The sequence below is a fragment of the Cherax quadricarinatus genome, chromosome 46, assembly GCF_038502225.1.
Source record: "Cherax quadricarinatus isolate ZL_2023a chromosome 46, ASM3850222v1, whole genome shotgun sequence".
NCBI lineage: Eukaryota > Metazoa > Arthropoda > Malacostraca > Decapoda > Parastacidae > Cherax > Cherax quadricarinatus.
The window spans coordinates 8,468,560-8,482,547 of record NC_091337.1 but is presented as its reverse complement, the minus strand read 5'-3'; the positions used below and the strand labels follow the sequence as shown (position 1 = coordinate 8,482,547).

At 41.3% G+C, this 13,988-nt stretch overlaps 1 protein-coding gene across 1 annotated transcript in view; it reads left to right on the top strand.

Moving 5' to 3' along the window:
- Positions 1-13,988, top strand: part of Vps13D (vacuolar protein sorting 13D) — a 328,982-nt gene that overhangs the window by 26,210 nt on the left and 288,784 nt on the right. Inside the window, exons 5-7 of the mRNA XM_070094401.1 lie at positions 5,501-5,625; positions 7,687-7,804; positions 8,584-9,426. Of these exons, the coding sequence (XP_069950502.1) occupies positions 5,501-5,625; positions 7,687-7,804; positions 8,584-9,426 (1,086 nt within the window). The remainder of the gene's footprint in view (positions 1-5,500; positions 5,626-7,686; positions 7,805-8,583; positions 9,427-13,988) is intronic.

Genomic DNA, 13,988 nt, shown 5'->3' with positions numbered 1-13,988 from the left:
TGCAGATTCGGGTGTCATCTGCAAAGGAAGACACGGTGCTGTGGCTGACATCCTTGTCTATGTCGGATATGAGGATGAGGAACAAGATGGGAGCGAGTATTGTGCCTTGTGGGACAGAGCTCTTCATCGTAGCTGCCTCAGACTTTACTCTGTTGACGACTACTCTCTGTGTTCTGTTAATGAGGAAATTATAGATCCATCGACCGACTTTTCCTGTTATTCCTTTAGCACGCATTTTGTGCGCTATTACGCCATGGTCACACTTGTCGATGGCTTTTGCAAAGTCTGTATATATTACATCTGCATTCTTTTTATCTTCTAGTGCATTTAGGACCTTGTCGTGATCCAATAGTTGAGACAGACAGGAGCGACCTGTTCTAAACCCATGTTGCCCTGGGTTGTGTAACTGATGGGTTTCTAGATGGGTAGTGATCTTGCTTCTTAGGACCCTTTCAAAGATTTTTATGATATGGGATGTTAGTGCTATCGGTCTGTAGTTCTTTGCTGTTGTTTTACTGCCCCCTTTGTGGAGTGGGGCTATGTCTATTGTTTTTAGTAACTGTGGGACGACCCCCGTGTCCATGCTCCCTCTCCATAGGATGGAAAAGGCTCGTGATAGGGGCTTCTTGCAGTTCTTGATGAACACGGAGTTCCATGAGTCTGGCCCCAGGGCAGAGTGCATGGGCATGTCATTTATCGCCTGTTCGAAGTCATTTGGCGTCAGGATAACATCGGATAGGCTTGTGTTAACCAAATTCTGTGGCTCTCTCATAAAAAATTAGTTTTGATCTTCGACTCTCAGTCTGGTTAGCGGCTTGCTAAAAACTGAGTCATATTGGGACTTGAGTAGCTCACTCATTTCCTTGCTGTCATCTGTGTAGGACCCATCTTGTTTAAGTAGGGGCCCAATACTGGACGTTGTTCTCGACTTTGATTTGGCATAGGAGAAGAAATACTTTGGGTTTCTTTCGATTTCATGTATGGCTTTTAGTTCTTCCCGCAATTCCTGACTCCTATAAGATTCCTTTAGCTTAAGTTCGATGCTTGCTATTTCTCTGACCAGTGTCTCCCTACGCATTTCAGATGTATTGACCTCTTTTAGCCGCTCTGTTATTCTTTTCCGTCGCCTGTAAAGGGAGCGCCTGTCTCTTTCTATTTTACATCTACTCCTCCTTTTTCTTAGAGGAATAAGCCTTGTGCATACATCGAGTGCCACCAACTGGTCACAAATTTTGTCTCCTGTTTGCGAGTTACGGTGGAACCTCTACTTGCGAGTTTAATCTGTTCCATGACCTTGCTCGGAATTGGATTTGCTCATTTGCAGAATCAATTTTCCTCATTTAAATTAATTGAAATGCAATTAATCCGTTTCAGTGGAATTCTGTACTTCAATTATTTCGCTAATATCAACTCTACTGTATTTATCTATCTCACATCATGTAATATGACATAATAAACACTATAAATAACATATAAACCTGATATATACTCTGAAATGAATAAAATATGTCATTCATGTAGTGGTATGGGCGGTGTCGGCAGTGGACGAGAGTTTTTCTGGAGACCGGGCAAAATACTTCATGAATAATTTCACTAATATCATCTATATGGCTTATTTATCTATCACAGTTCGTCTAATATGACATAACAAACAATATAAATAACATAGTAACATAATATATATACTCTAGAATGAATAAAATATGTCATTATGTAACAGGTGGAGGCATCCACAACCGCTCCCTCTTTGTTGTGGTAAACACTGCCATCTAGTGACCGCCTTTTGAAGCCGTCTATTATTATAATTATTATATGTAGTATATATTTTTTTTTTTATTCGCTGGTACTCTCCCGGCCCGGGTCTTTGGTGACCCGGCCTTGGCTCCCTATCTGGGGAGTGTCTCGAGACCTAAGTCTCCCATGGGAGGAGGTGCAAGTACCACAGCATCTTTGGGACCAAGTGTCCCCCGGCCTAGCCACAGTCCCTGCCCAAAAGCTAGGCCCCTGGTCTGCTATCTGCCCTGCCCCAATGGGGCTTGAGGGGATGGCAGTCTTGTGAGCTGCAAGTGATAGCAAGCTCAGGCCTCTCACTACATTATTATTATATATGTACATGTATTATTATTATACATAGTATATTATTATTATTGTATATTATTATACTATTATTATTGTACATATTATTATTATTATTATTATTATTATTATTATTATTATTATTATTATTATTATTATTATTATTATTATATAAATAATTTGTAATTTTTATTCACACAAAAAATATAGGATTTACCATTATTCCTTATTGCAATAATTGTATAAATAATGTCAACCCATTCACCACTGCATGTTGGAATGGACAGTGATGTTATTTGTTTACTCTGAAACAGCCAAGCAATGGACCATTTCTCCTAGGTTGAGCTCAATTTCAAGGCACTTTTCATCATGAAAGCAATCAAAATCATATCTATTTCAGTAATATGTTTTCCATTCTATCAAATGAGACCCAAAAAACGAGAATACAGCCATAAAAACCATTCAAAATTACCGCTAAGGGGTGGCTAATTGCTGAGAAGTGAACTCCATTATTTAGGCTTAGATTTCTTTCATTTTTGGTGTACGTTAAGAAGCATCTTTCCATCATACATTGCCCAAGTTTCAATAAGATAGTCCAACAAACAAATGAGATACAATTCCCGAGATCAAGAGCAAGAGCCTCTCACCAGTCTCAAGGAACCTGCCTTGAGGTTTGCTCGCTTGTGAAAATTTTGCTGGCGTATGGAAGCAAAAAATCGACCCATCGACTGCTCGTGTTTGGAAAAACTCACACGCTTGCAAGTAGAGGTTCTACTGTATTTGTGCAGTGTCTCCTATCAAGTTGGTATTGCTCTTCACAAGTAAAAGTAACCAGAAAAAAAAGAGGGATTTGGGGATGGAAAAGCCACTGAGCATACTTTGAACAAAATCTTTATACGTAACAAGTTTCAATTTAAGAGGTTGTGCGCTAAACCTGAAAAATCGGTACCACTAGAAAACCCATGAATTATCGAATCTATTTGTGTGTTGCCCATCAGTAAAATGTTGGATATTCGAAATGCAAATAAAGAAGCTTGGGAATTTATAAGGATGATTGTTTATTCATAATTGTTAATACCCTATGACAGTATGTATTTATAGGCACCATGATAATACAGTGGAATCTCGGTTGTTGAATGGGCAAGTTGTTGAACAAATTGGTTTTCAAACAAGGAATGTGGTCCTGGTTTTCGTACATGGTCTTGGATGTCGACCGACACTGCTCGGATCACGTGATCACCAGACGAGTCCACAGCATGGGTCTCAGTCAGTATAGCGACTAACACGTGTGCTGTAAACATCTCTTGAGCTCTATTTGTGCATCTTGTAAACTTAATGAAACCAAAAATGTGAAGTTTGATGGAAAACTTACGGAATTCGGCTATTGTGAAGTTAGTGGTCTCGGCAATATTTACACATCAGCGATTTTGCCCACTTTGAACTCTATTTTGGGCCAATTCCATTGTTCCAGTTGATCAAACTCATAGCTATTTTGCTAGAACTCCTTTTATTCTATCAATTGAGTACAAGAAACTGTCCATTTACCCTATTTCAACTACCCAATAATTTTTTTTTTTTCAACAAGTCGGCCATCTCCCACCGAGGCAGGGTGACCCAAAAAGAAAGAAAAAATCCCCAAAAAGAAAATACTTTTATCATTCAACACTTTCATCTCACTCACACACAATCACTGTTTTTGCAGAGGTGCCCAGAATACAACAGTTTAGAAGTATATACGTATAAAAATACACAATATACCCAATAAAATGATCCAAAATTATTAATTTGGCCAATTTCACACAAAATTCAAGAAAGGCCACTTTCAGAATAGGGTCCAGCATAAGTAATGCAGACATTCCTGGTACAAAAATGCCAATTTATCTGTCATTTGTCATATCTCCAGGCCCCTTATATTACACTTGCTTTTCGTTTTGAATTTTTATTCACACAAAAAATAGATTTACTGTTATTCATACTACTGCATAATTGTAATAATTGTATAAATAATATCAATGCATTTGTGAATGCATATTACACTTGCCAATTGACATTTATTGGATGTGTGACTTGATTTGTTTACTCTTGACCATCGGCAAAAATTGAACATTTTCACTATTAAGAGCTCAATTTCAAGCTACTTTTAGTTTAAAACTGTTGAAAATCATCTTTATTTCTGTAATATATCTTTCATTCCATCAAATGAGACCAAGAAAACGAGATTACGCCCATTAAGACCATACAAAAATACACCGCAAATTCATTGTTTTAAACCAAAAACACTGTCGCTATTTTTTTCTCATTATGCACTGCATGCTGTAGGATTTTTTTTATACTGCACACATTGACCATGCAGCCCCATTCTCTCACATGTAGGCCTACCAGCTTTCTCCCGTAAGATTTGAAGCTGCTTGAATTATGTAAAGTAAAAGGACACAAGTGCAACTAATGTGACATTTATTGTGGCAACGTTTCGCTCTCCAGGAGCTTTATCAAGCCTGGAGAGCGAAACGTTGCCACAATAAATGTCACATTAGTTGCACTTGTGTCCTTTTACTTTACATATTGTCGGTAATTCTACCAACTTTATTGCTTGAATTATGCCATTAGCTCTCTTGACAGGTAAGAAACAGTTAAATTTTCATTTACTGTACAGTATTTCAGTTAAGTTTTCATTTAGTATTCATTTTTACAGTTTCTGTGTGCTGTATAATTTTATACATTGTTTTATGTAGTAGTTAGTTCATTATTATTAATGAATTACTATACTATTGTCATATTTGGTCTGGAATGGATTAATTCTATTTACATTATTCTTTATGGGAAAAATTGGTTTGGTTGTTGACCATTTTGGTTGTCGAACTGATATCTGGAACAAATTAAGTTCGACAACTGAGGTTCCACTGTACTGTCAAAATATCATACAGCCAGACTTGAGTTCTGGAAATGGGAAATACAATGCCTGCACTTTAAAAGAGGGGTTTGGGATATTCGCTGTTTGGAGTGACATCTAAACTGTTGTATCTGGGCACCTCTGCAAAGACTGATTGTGGGTGAATGATGGTGAAAGGGTTTCTTTTTTTGGATCACCCTGCCGACATGTTAAAAAGAAAATTTTACTTTATCGTTTGTTAGTTATGAGTATGTTTTCCATGTATGTTTCCCTTATTTTGAAGAAAAAATGGAATGGTTTTTAAGGTACTATCATACAGTACATGACTATTTTTCCATGTGTTCTTAGATGTCTGCTCGTGAAATATTGTCTTTACAATGTTTTCTTAATACAGATTTAAAAAACTTTTACTGTAGTGCTTAAAATGTTTCCTTTGAATCTTCACACTTGATGTAAATTTCATTCCAGATATACTGCATATGCTAGTATAGTACAGTATGTGAAAATGTATTATAACTCTTAAGTGTTTTACAGCTGAAAATACGTGATGTTCATCTGAGGTATGAAGATGACCAAAGTATTCCTGGACAAGTCTTTGCTTGTGGCCTCACAATTGACTCGCTTGCTCTTCAGAGTTCTGATGACCACTGGATCCCTAGGTAAAATTAAGTAAAGAAAACATTTTCCTTATTCCATTAGAGTGTAGTAAGCATAATGGAATTCATCAGAATGAGGCTTAAAGAAATATTGTAATAAGGTAAATACGTAGTATGTATGAATACCTACAGTGTTCATGAGTTTAAATTATGATGTTGGTACAATGGAATGATCTTAAGTAAAGATTTACTAAGATTGTGTTGTACAACCATAATGATTTAGTTTTGTACAGGCATCATTGTGTGTGATTAGTGTAACAGGAATGTTACAAACACTTCCACTATTTCAGTATTCCATTCCCACCAGATTTCAGCATTTAATCCCATCTATCTCAGCTCACTCAGATAAGTTGAGAGTGGTAAATTTTGGCCTAGTTATGAGAGAATGGGTCAGTGTGGTGAGTGTACACAGAATAAAAAATCCTGACCCCCATGATGCATGGTGGGAAAAGCAAAGCCCTGGCCTTGTGTTTGGTTAAAAATAATGAATTTGAGGTGTTTTCTAGGATGGTTTTGTTGGCTGTCTCTGTGTCATTTGATAGAATGAATTATACTGCGTGTCCACAAAAACACTCCCAGATATCAAACAGGTATAACATGTAACTTTATTGTAATAATCTTTCACAGTTAGTAGCTTCAGATGCAGGATTTCATTCAGTTTCATGTGGTAATAGGGTAGCATTAGAGGCACTCAATGTCCGCCCCTCTGGTTGCTCGGCAAACATCAGTGCGATGATTCAGTTCGATCTAGACACTCTGCAGCATATCTGGTGTTTTCACGTGAACTGCTTCAGTGATCAAATTTTCAGCTCCTCCAGGGTTGCAGGTAGTGGTGGTATGTAAACTGTGCTCTTCACGTACCTCCAAAGAAAGAAGTCACAAAGAGGTCCGGTAACCTCGCAGGCCTCTTGCAGGGGTCACCGGACTTAACTGTTTGTGACTTCTTTCTTTGGGGGTACATGAAGAGCACAGTTTATGTACCACCACTACCTGCAACCCTGGAGGAGCTAAAATTTCGATCACTGAAGCAGTTTGCATGATAACACCAAATATGCTGCAGAGCGTCTAGACCGAACTGGATTATTGCATCGATGTTTGCTGAACAACCAGAGGGGCGCACATTGAGTGCCTTTAATGCTACTCTATACCACATGAAACTGAATGAAATCCTGCATCTGAAGCTACTAACTGTGAAAGATTATTACAATAAAGTTATATATTATACCTGTTTGAAATCAGGGAGTGTTTTTGTGGACACCCTGTATACTTATGGAATAGAGATGATTTTGGTTGGTTCAAGGACTAAAGTAGCTTGAAATCAGCCTCAGAATAGCAGAAATATTTGATTTTTGTCGATTTTTTCCCGTGGTCTGTTTTATGGATTTTTACTAGTTCTGATTCAGTTATTGGGATGCTGTAAAGCATGACAGTGATTCCTGGTAATATAGTATTATCCAAGAAATAGGGTAAATCTTTTGATTTTTTTTGTGTGATGATGAATTCAAAATGGAAGGCAAGTGTAATATAGAAGAGGCCTGCAGACATGATTAATGAACAGGAACTGTTGTTTTAGTGCCTGGAATGTCTACAGTGTTTATTTTGGACTCTTATTTCTTAATTAGAATTTTTTTAATTTTATGTATAATTGGCACTTTGTGTAGTTTTAATAGTTGAATGGGCAGTTCCTTGTCCTCATTTGATAAAACAGAAGGCAAACTAGTGAAATAGCTAAGAATTTGGTCAATTTGAGCAACACAATTGGCTTAAAAGAAAACTCAAAGTGGGTGAAATTGCCAGTGCATGAATTGTGCCCAGTCTGCAAACTTTGCATTTGTGTTATTCTGTAAGTTTTTTATCAAATTTTGTACTTTTAGAGTCATTATCTCTAGAAAAAGATTCTCTACCATTTTAGAAGAATTTTTTAACTGTGGACACTGTGAGCATTTAATTTGGGACTTTGAACAGTGAATGGGTTAAAGACTTACAAAGTTTCGTGCATTTTGCTTAGATACGCATACCTATTATCAGTGTAATAAATAAGCTTTATATTTTGTATGTCTTCAGGTTTGTGTATGGTGGAAATTCCAAGATGGCCTACAAGTTGCTCGAATTGACAAACATGGGATTATACTGGGACACCTCTGCTGATGTCTACAGTAATAAGTCTATTGGGGAATTAGCAGTATGTACACTTTTCAGCATATATTTTTATAAATTTGGATGAACACTACTTCATTTAAACAACCCTGACCTATTGGTTTTAATACTACACAGTTTAGGAAATTGATTCAATATTCAGACTGCTGATTAAAAATTCTTTAGAAATACATGTGGTAATAGCATATGGGGGGGGGCATGAAAAGTAGTTTTAAGGTGGCATGGTACATAGATGAGGCAGAGTAATAAAGTGGATTAAAAGAGATTCTTTAGAAGATTGACAGTGGTGAAAAATGGCTTGTAGGGTAAAGGAGGTTTTGTGTGCAAGCTGCTTGGACATCCTGCAGGCATGTGTGTGTGTGCATTAGGAGTGAGTGGAGGCGAATGTTTTTGGGGATCTGGCGAGCTGTTGGGGTATGAGCATGGTAACATTTTATAAAGGTAAACCAGACTTAGTCCTGGAGGAGGGTTGGTGACATTACTATTTGGAGGGTCATCTGAATTGTTACATTGGTGCCCTTCTGGTAAAACAGTGATTGAATGAGTGACAGTGAAAGTGTTTTCTTCTTTGTTGGGTCACCCCTACCTTAGTGGGAGATCGGAGTGTTAAAAAAAAAGGTAAATTTTTCTTCATTATCAAATAAATGGTGTTTTATTAGCTAGAAAAATTATCAACTGTAATGGAACTTGTGCAAATTATAGCTACAGATTTAATTTATTTGAAAATTGCTTGTTGGATCTGTCATTTGTGCCAATTGTTTACTTACTGTATACAGACACTGTATGAGTTGCTTTCCTTGACAGAGTCTGATGTTTTCTGCCATTGGAAAATGTGATCATGAATATTTACTGCAACCAGTTAGTGCCACAGCCTGTGTGAAACGCAATTTGAGTGAAGCACCTCTTCGATCTCGTTCATCTCCCCGAATAACATGTGACCTTAAATTGGAAAAGTTCCCTCTCAGTTTGAGTGAATCTCAGTATCGGCAAGTAGTGAAGTGGAATAAAGAATATGATCGCTTAGAAAAAGCTCGTCACTATCGAAAATGGAGACCACGTTGCTCAGTGAAGGATAATCCTTATGAATGGTGGCAGTATCCTATTCAGTGCCATTTAGATAAAATTCATAAAAAATATTCTGGTCGAAATTGGTCTACTGCACAAGAGAGAGCGAGAAATATTGTCAGGTACGTGAAAGTTTATAGTGAGCATCTTAGAAATCCTGCTACAGTATCAACTGACTGCAAAGCACATAAACTTCAAGTTGAACAGGAATTAAATTTTAATGAACTGCGCTCTTTAAGAGAGATTGCCATGGAAAGAGTTGCACGTGAACTTGAATTATTGCAGGAAACGAAATCTCCTACTTTAATTATTCCTGAGGAACAAACATCTCCCATACAAAATGGAGAAGGTATTCTTCAGCGTTGGTTTCCAGCATGGGGAGGCTGGTATACCTGTGGTGAAAGTTCAACTCCTACATCACCGCAAGATAATCTTCAAGCATCTAGTATCCCAACAGGACACGTGTTACAACCTGCCAACAAATCCCATGACAATGAGGAATTAGAAAAACAACCTTCGGGGTCCTTTGAAGAGGAAATTTTATATGTTCTTTCGCCTCTTCAAGGGGGGCTCCTTGGCATGGTGAAGAGGCTCTTGGTCTGAGGAATTAGACCTGTCAGTCTCGTTCCTCAGATCGAACCTAATTATCCCCCAATCCCCCCTTTCCTATCCCATCCTCCCCTTTTTCCTTTCCTCCTCCTCCTCCCCACCCCTCCCATTTGCCCTTCCTCTTTTTGGCCTTTGGGATTTTTCCCACAGGCACACTAGTTCATAGGTAAGGGGAAGGGTACCGGGGTCCATCCCATTCCGTTGAGGTTCTTGGCGGTGGCGTAGTTTGCCGTGGGGTCTGGATCGCCTGGGGATGTCTCGATCCCTCTCCAGTATCCCGGAGGGTGGCTTTGGGTGTCTTTTGGGCGACGGGTGTATCTCTGGAAGCCACCTTTCGGATTCCGGGGGTGGTGGCCGAAGGAGGTATGCTTTGTGGCGGATATCCGGCCGCCCTCTCTTTTGTCCACCGAGGTAGCTCGGCAGATGTGAGGTTGCTATCCCAGATTGCTGGTTTACTGGCATGAAGGGTAGGGTATGGCACGGGTTCCATGCTGCATCTGCGCTACTTGCGGTGCTGAGGTCCTCTTGGGCGTGGAGGGAGATTTCTGGCCCTTTCATTCCTCCTAGGAACTATCCCTCCCCGGTCCCCCCTTTTTTTACTCTTTTTTTATTTTTATTTTCTTTCTTTCTTTTTTTTCTTAAAAACAAAAAGAAAGAAGTAACCTGACCATGGAGTCCCAAATCCATGACCCCGCTACCCCCGGGCCCCTTATTGTTACTGCACCCTTTTCTGACCTCACCTCGTCTTTTGGCCACTCTTTGGACACTCCTAAGGCCCCTGTACCTCTTGCTGGTGCTGTTTCCTCACCCGCTTCAGGTACCGGGGCTTCCACTGACTCCTTCGATTTGTCTGACCTCTGCTCTCCTTTGACTATGCTTCCGGCCTCTCCCTCTGTGGTGTGATAATTTTCGAATCGCCAGCCCGTCTCACGTAGGACCGACTCTGGTCCCACTTTTAAACGCCAGTGACAATCTCCTGATGATGTTACTTCGTTACCTTCCCATTCTACTCGGAAAAGACCGACACGTCATGCACTCCCTCTCCACACTCAGTTTCGGACCACACAATGGACTAAATTCTTTACTTTACGACCGACTTCTTCTACTGCCTATCTTTCTGACCATAGTATTGGCAAAGCGCTCCTATGCCACGTTGGTAGAGATATTTCCTTTCATGCTCTTAAGAGTGGTATGCGCATCATCACAGTCCAGAATTCTACCCAAGCTCATGATCTTTCTCTTCTTTCACATATCGATACTATTCCTATCACTATCGAAAAACATCATTCCCTCAATTCTTGTAGTGGTACTGTTATTCTGCCCCATACCATAGTCCAACAGAATTTCCAGACATGTGGCAATGACATTCTCGAACAGCTGGAACTCCAAGATCTCCCAATTCTCAAGGTAGACACTTATGTTCTTCCCGCCCGCGGGCGAAGACGATACCCTTGCAATGTGGCTCGTTTAACTTTTGACAGCCGTGAACTCCCATCCTCTGTTTATGTAGCAGGACATCGGTTACAAGTTCGGAAGGTGATCCCTACACCGCAACAGTGTAGGAATTGCTGGCGATTTGGCCACCCAGCAAAATATTGCAGATCTATAGCCGAATGCCCAGTCTGTGGTGCCGATGACCATTCTAATACATCTTGCAGTCGACCTCCCTCTTGCCTTAATTGTCATGAGGCTCACCCTTCGTACTCTCGCCGTTGCCAGGTCTACTTAAATGAGCGGGAAATTCGTTGCCTCAAAGAGGCAGAAGGTCTCCCTTATGCTATGGCAGTTTCTCATCTCCGCCTCCAAGGGAGACTACCCCGTGTTTCTTATTCTCGTGTTTCAAAACGTCCCCCCACTTCTGGGGTCCCATCTTCTGCAGCCTCCTCTGCGGTTGCCAGTCCCATAGTCACTCCTGTATCTAATTCTTTTGCTGTCCTGGGCTCAGACGTCCCTACTTCAACACCTCAGTCTGTCCTCACTTCTTCGTGTTCTCCCTCACAAACCCCGGTATCGACAAGACCTCGTACGACACCTCCTCCCAATCGTCCCTCTACTTCTCAGAGGTCCAACAAATCTCCTTTAACCCCTCCTTCCCTTCATCCACCTCCACATTTTACCTTCCCGGTCTCTGTACCTAGGTCTTCCCCTTTCACTGGCTCCGTTACAAGTGTGGAGGTTCATCCTCCTCCTCGTACTGTGCCTTCCTCCCCTGTCCCCTCCCAAGTTTCTTCCTCTTCTGCCACCTCCCGGGTTTCTGCCTCTTCTGTCCCCTCCCACACTTCTCCAGTTCCCTCCACCCTTTCGCCCCCCCCCCTACCTTGGTACAGTCCATTACAGCTCCGATCTTTACTCAAACTCCTCCTCCTTCCATCTCCAATATTGTCTCCCATACGACGTCTCTGAACTCCGAAACACTTGAAGCAATCTCTGAATATATTGCAGAGACCAAACCATCAATGGACACTGATCCACCCTCTGTTCCTTCTCTTTCCTCTTCTCCATCTGCGCAACTCCTTTCTTCACAACGCACCGTTCCTTCGCTACTTGAACGTTTTCCTTTGCCACCGCATGTGGACTTTTCTAACCCTTCTAGTCCGTAGGTACCCTTACCTGCGGATTTCAGGTATCTTTATCGTTGCCAATCATGGCCTATTTACAGTGGAATATTCGCGGCCTCAGGGGTAATCGGGGTGAGCTTCAGATGTTGCTCTCCCAGTTTTCCCCTGTTGGTGTTTGCTTACAGGAACCAAAATTACACTCTGCCGTTATCTATCCCATCTCAGGCTATAATTTATTGTATTCTTCAGATCCTTTTCCTGATGGGACCTTTAATGAAAGTGCCCTTCTTCTACGCACTGATATTCCGTACCATCAGCTATTTGTTCGTACTTCGCTGCATTACACAGCAGCCCGTATCCACTTGCATAGGTGGTATACACTGTTCTTTGTATCTCTCTCCTTCTCGGGCATTATCTATCCCGGATATTGCCTTTCTTGTTTCGTCATTACCGCCACCACTTCTGTTACTTGGCGATTTTAATGCCCATCATTTCCTCTGGGGGGGTCTCACTGTGATTCCCGTGGCATTCAGTTAGAGGCTTTTCTTGCTACCCACCCCCTCCATGTTTTAAATACAGGTACTCACACCCATTTTGATCCTCGGACTCATACTCTCTCTTGCATCGATCTCTCAGTCTGCTCTTCCTCCGCCGCATTAGACTTCACCTGGTCTGTTCTCCCGGATTTACATGACAGCGATCATTTCCCAATCATTCTTACTTCCCCTTCATATTCACCACCTCTTCGTAACCCACGCTGGCAATTTGATCAGGCAAATTGGAACCTTTACTCACAACTAACTGTTTTTAGTGAGGTTCCTTCTTCGTCCTCCATTGATGAGCTTTTACACCTCTTCTCGTCCTCCGTTTTAACCGCAGCTTCTCATTCTATACCCCAAACTTCGGGCAGGCATTCTCAGAAATGCGTGCCTTGGTGGTCTCCTGCTTGTGCTCGTGCAGTACGTTTGAAATGCGCTGCGTGGGGCAGGTACCGGTACAATAGAACCACGGAGAGACTTCTTGATTTTAAGCAGAAGCGTGCGATCGCTCGCCGTGTCATCCGTGACGCTAAACGCACTTGCTGGCGAGATGTCTCCACCATCACATCTGCTTCCTCTATGAGTGCAGTCTGGAAAAAAGTACGAAAACTGAGTGGTAAATATTCTCCTGACCCGGCTCCTGTTCTGCGGGTTGCCGGTGTTGATATAGCAAACCCACTAGATGTTGCCAATGAAATTGGCAATCATCTGGTCCGTATTTCTCAGGGGCTCCATCTATGCCCCTCGTTTCTTTCCTCAAAGTCTGCCAGAGAGTTAGCACCCTTGGACTTTTCTTCTCTCAGAGAAGAACAGTATAATGTGCCTTTTACACTTCAGGAACTGGAGGCAACACTCTCAGCTTGCCGATCATCGGCAGCTGGGCCCGACGACATTCATATTCGTATGCTACAACATTTACATCAGTCAGCCCTTGCAGTCCTATTATGCCTTTTCAATCTTATTTGGTCACAAGGAGTTCTTCCACAGCTGTGGAAATCTGCCATTGTTCTCCCTTTCCGCAAACCGGGTACTACGGGACATGAAGCCTCCCACTATCGTCCCATTGCTCTTACCAGTGCAGTTTGCAAAGTGATGGAACGCCTGGTAAATAGACGTTTAGTGTGGTATTTAGAGACACACAACAGTCTCTCCACTCGTCAATATGGCTTTCGTAAGGGCCGTTCTACCATAGACCCCTTACTACGCTTGGATACGTATGTTCGTAATGCCTTTGCGAATAACCACTCAGTTATTGCCATATTTTTTGACCTTGAGAAGGCATATGACACAACTTGGAGGTATAATATTTTGGCCCAAGCCCACTCCTTAGGCCTTCGAGGCAATCTACCATCCTTCCTTAAGAACTTTTTAACTGACAGACATTTCCGTGTTCGGGTTAATAATGTGCTCTCCCCGGACTTTATCCAAGCTGAAGGTG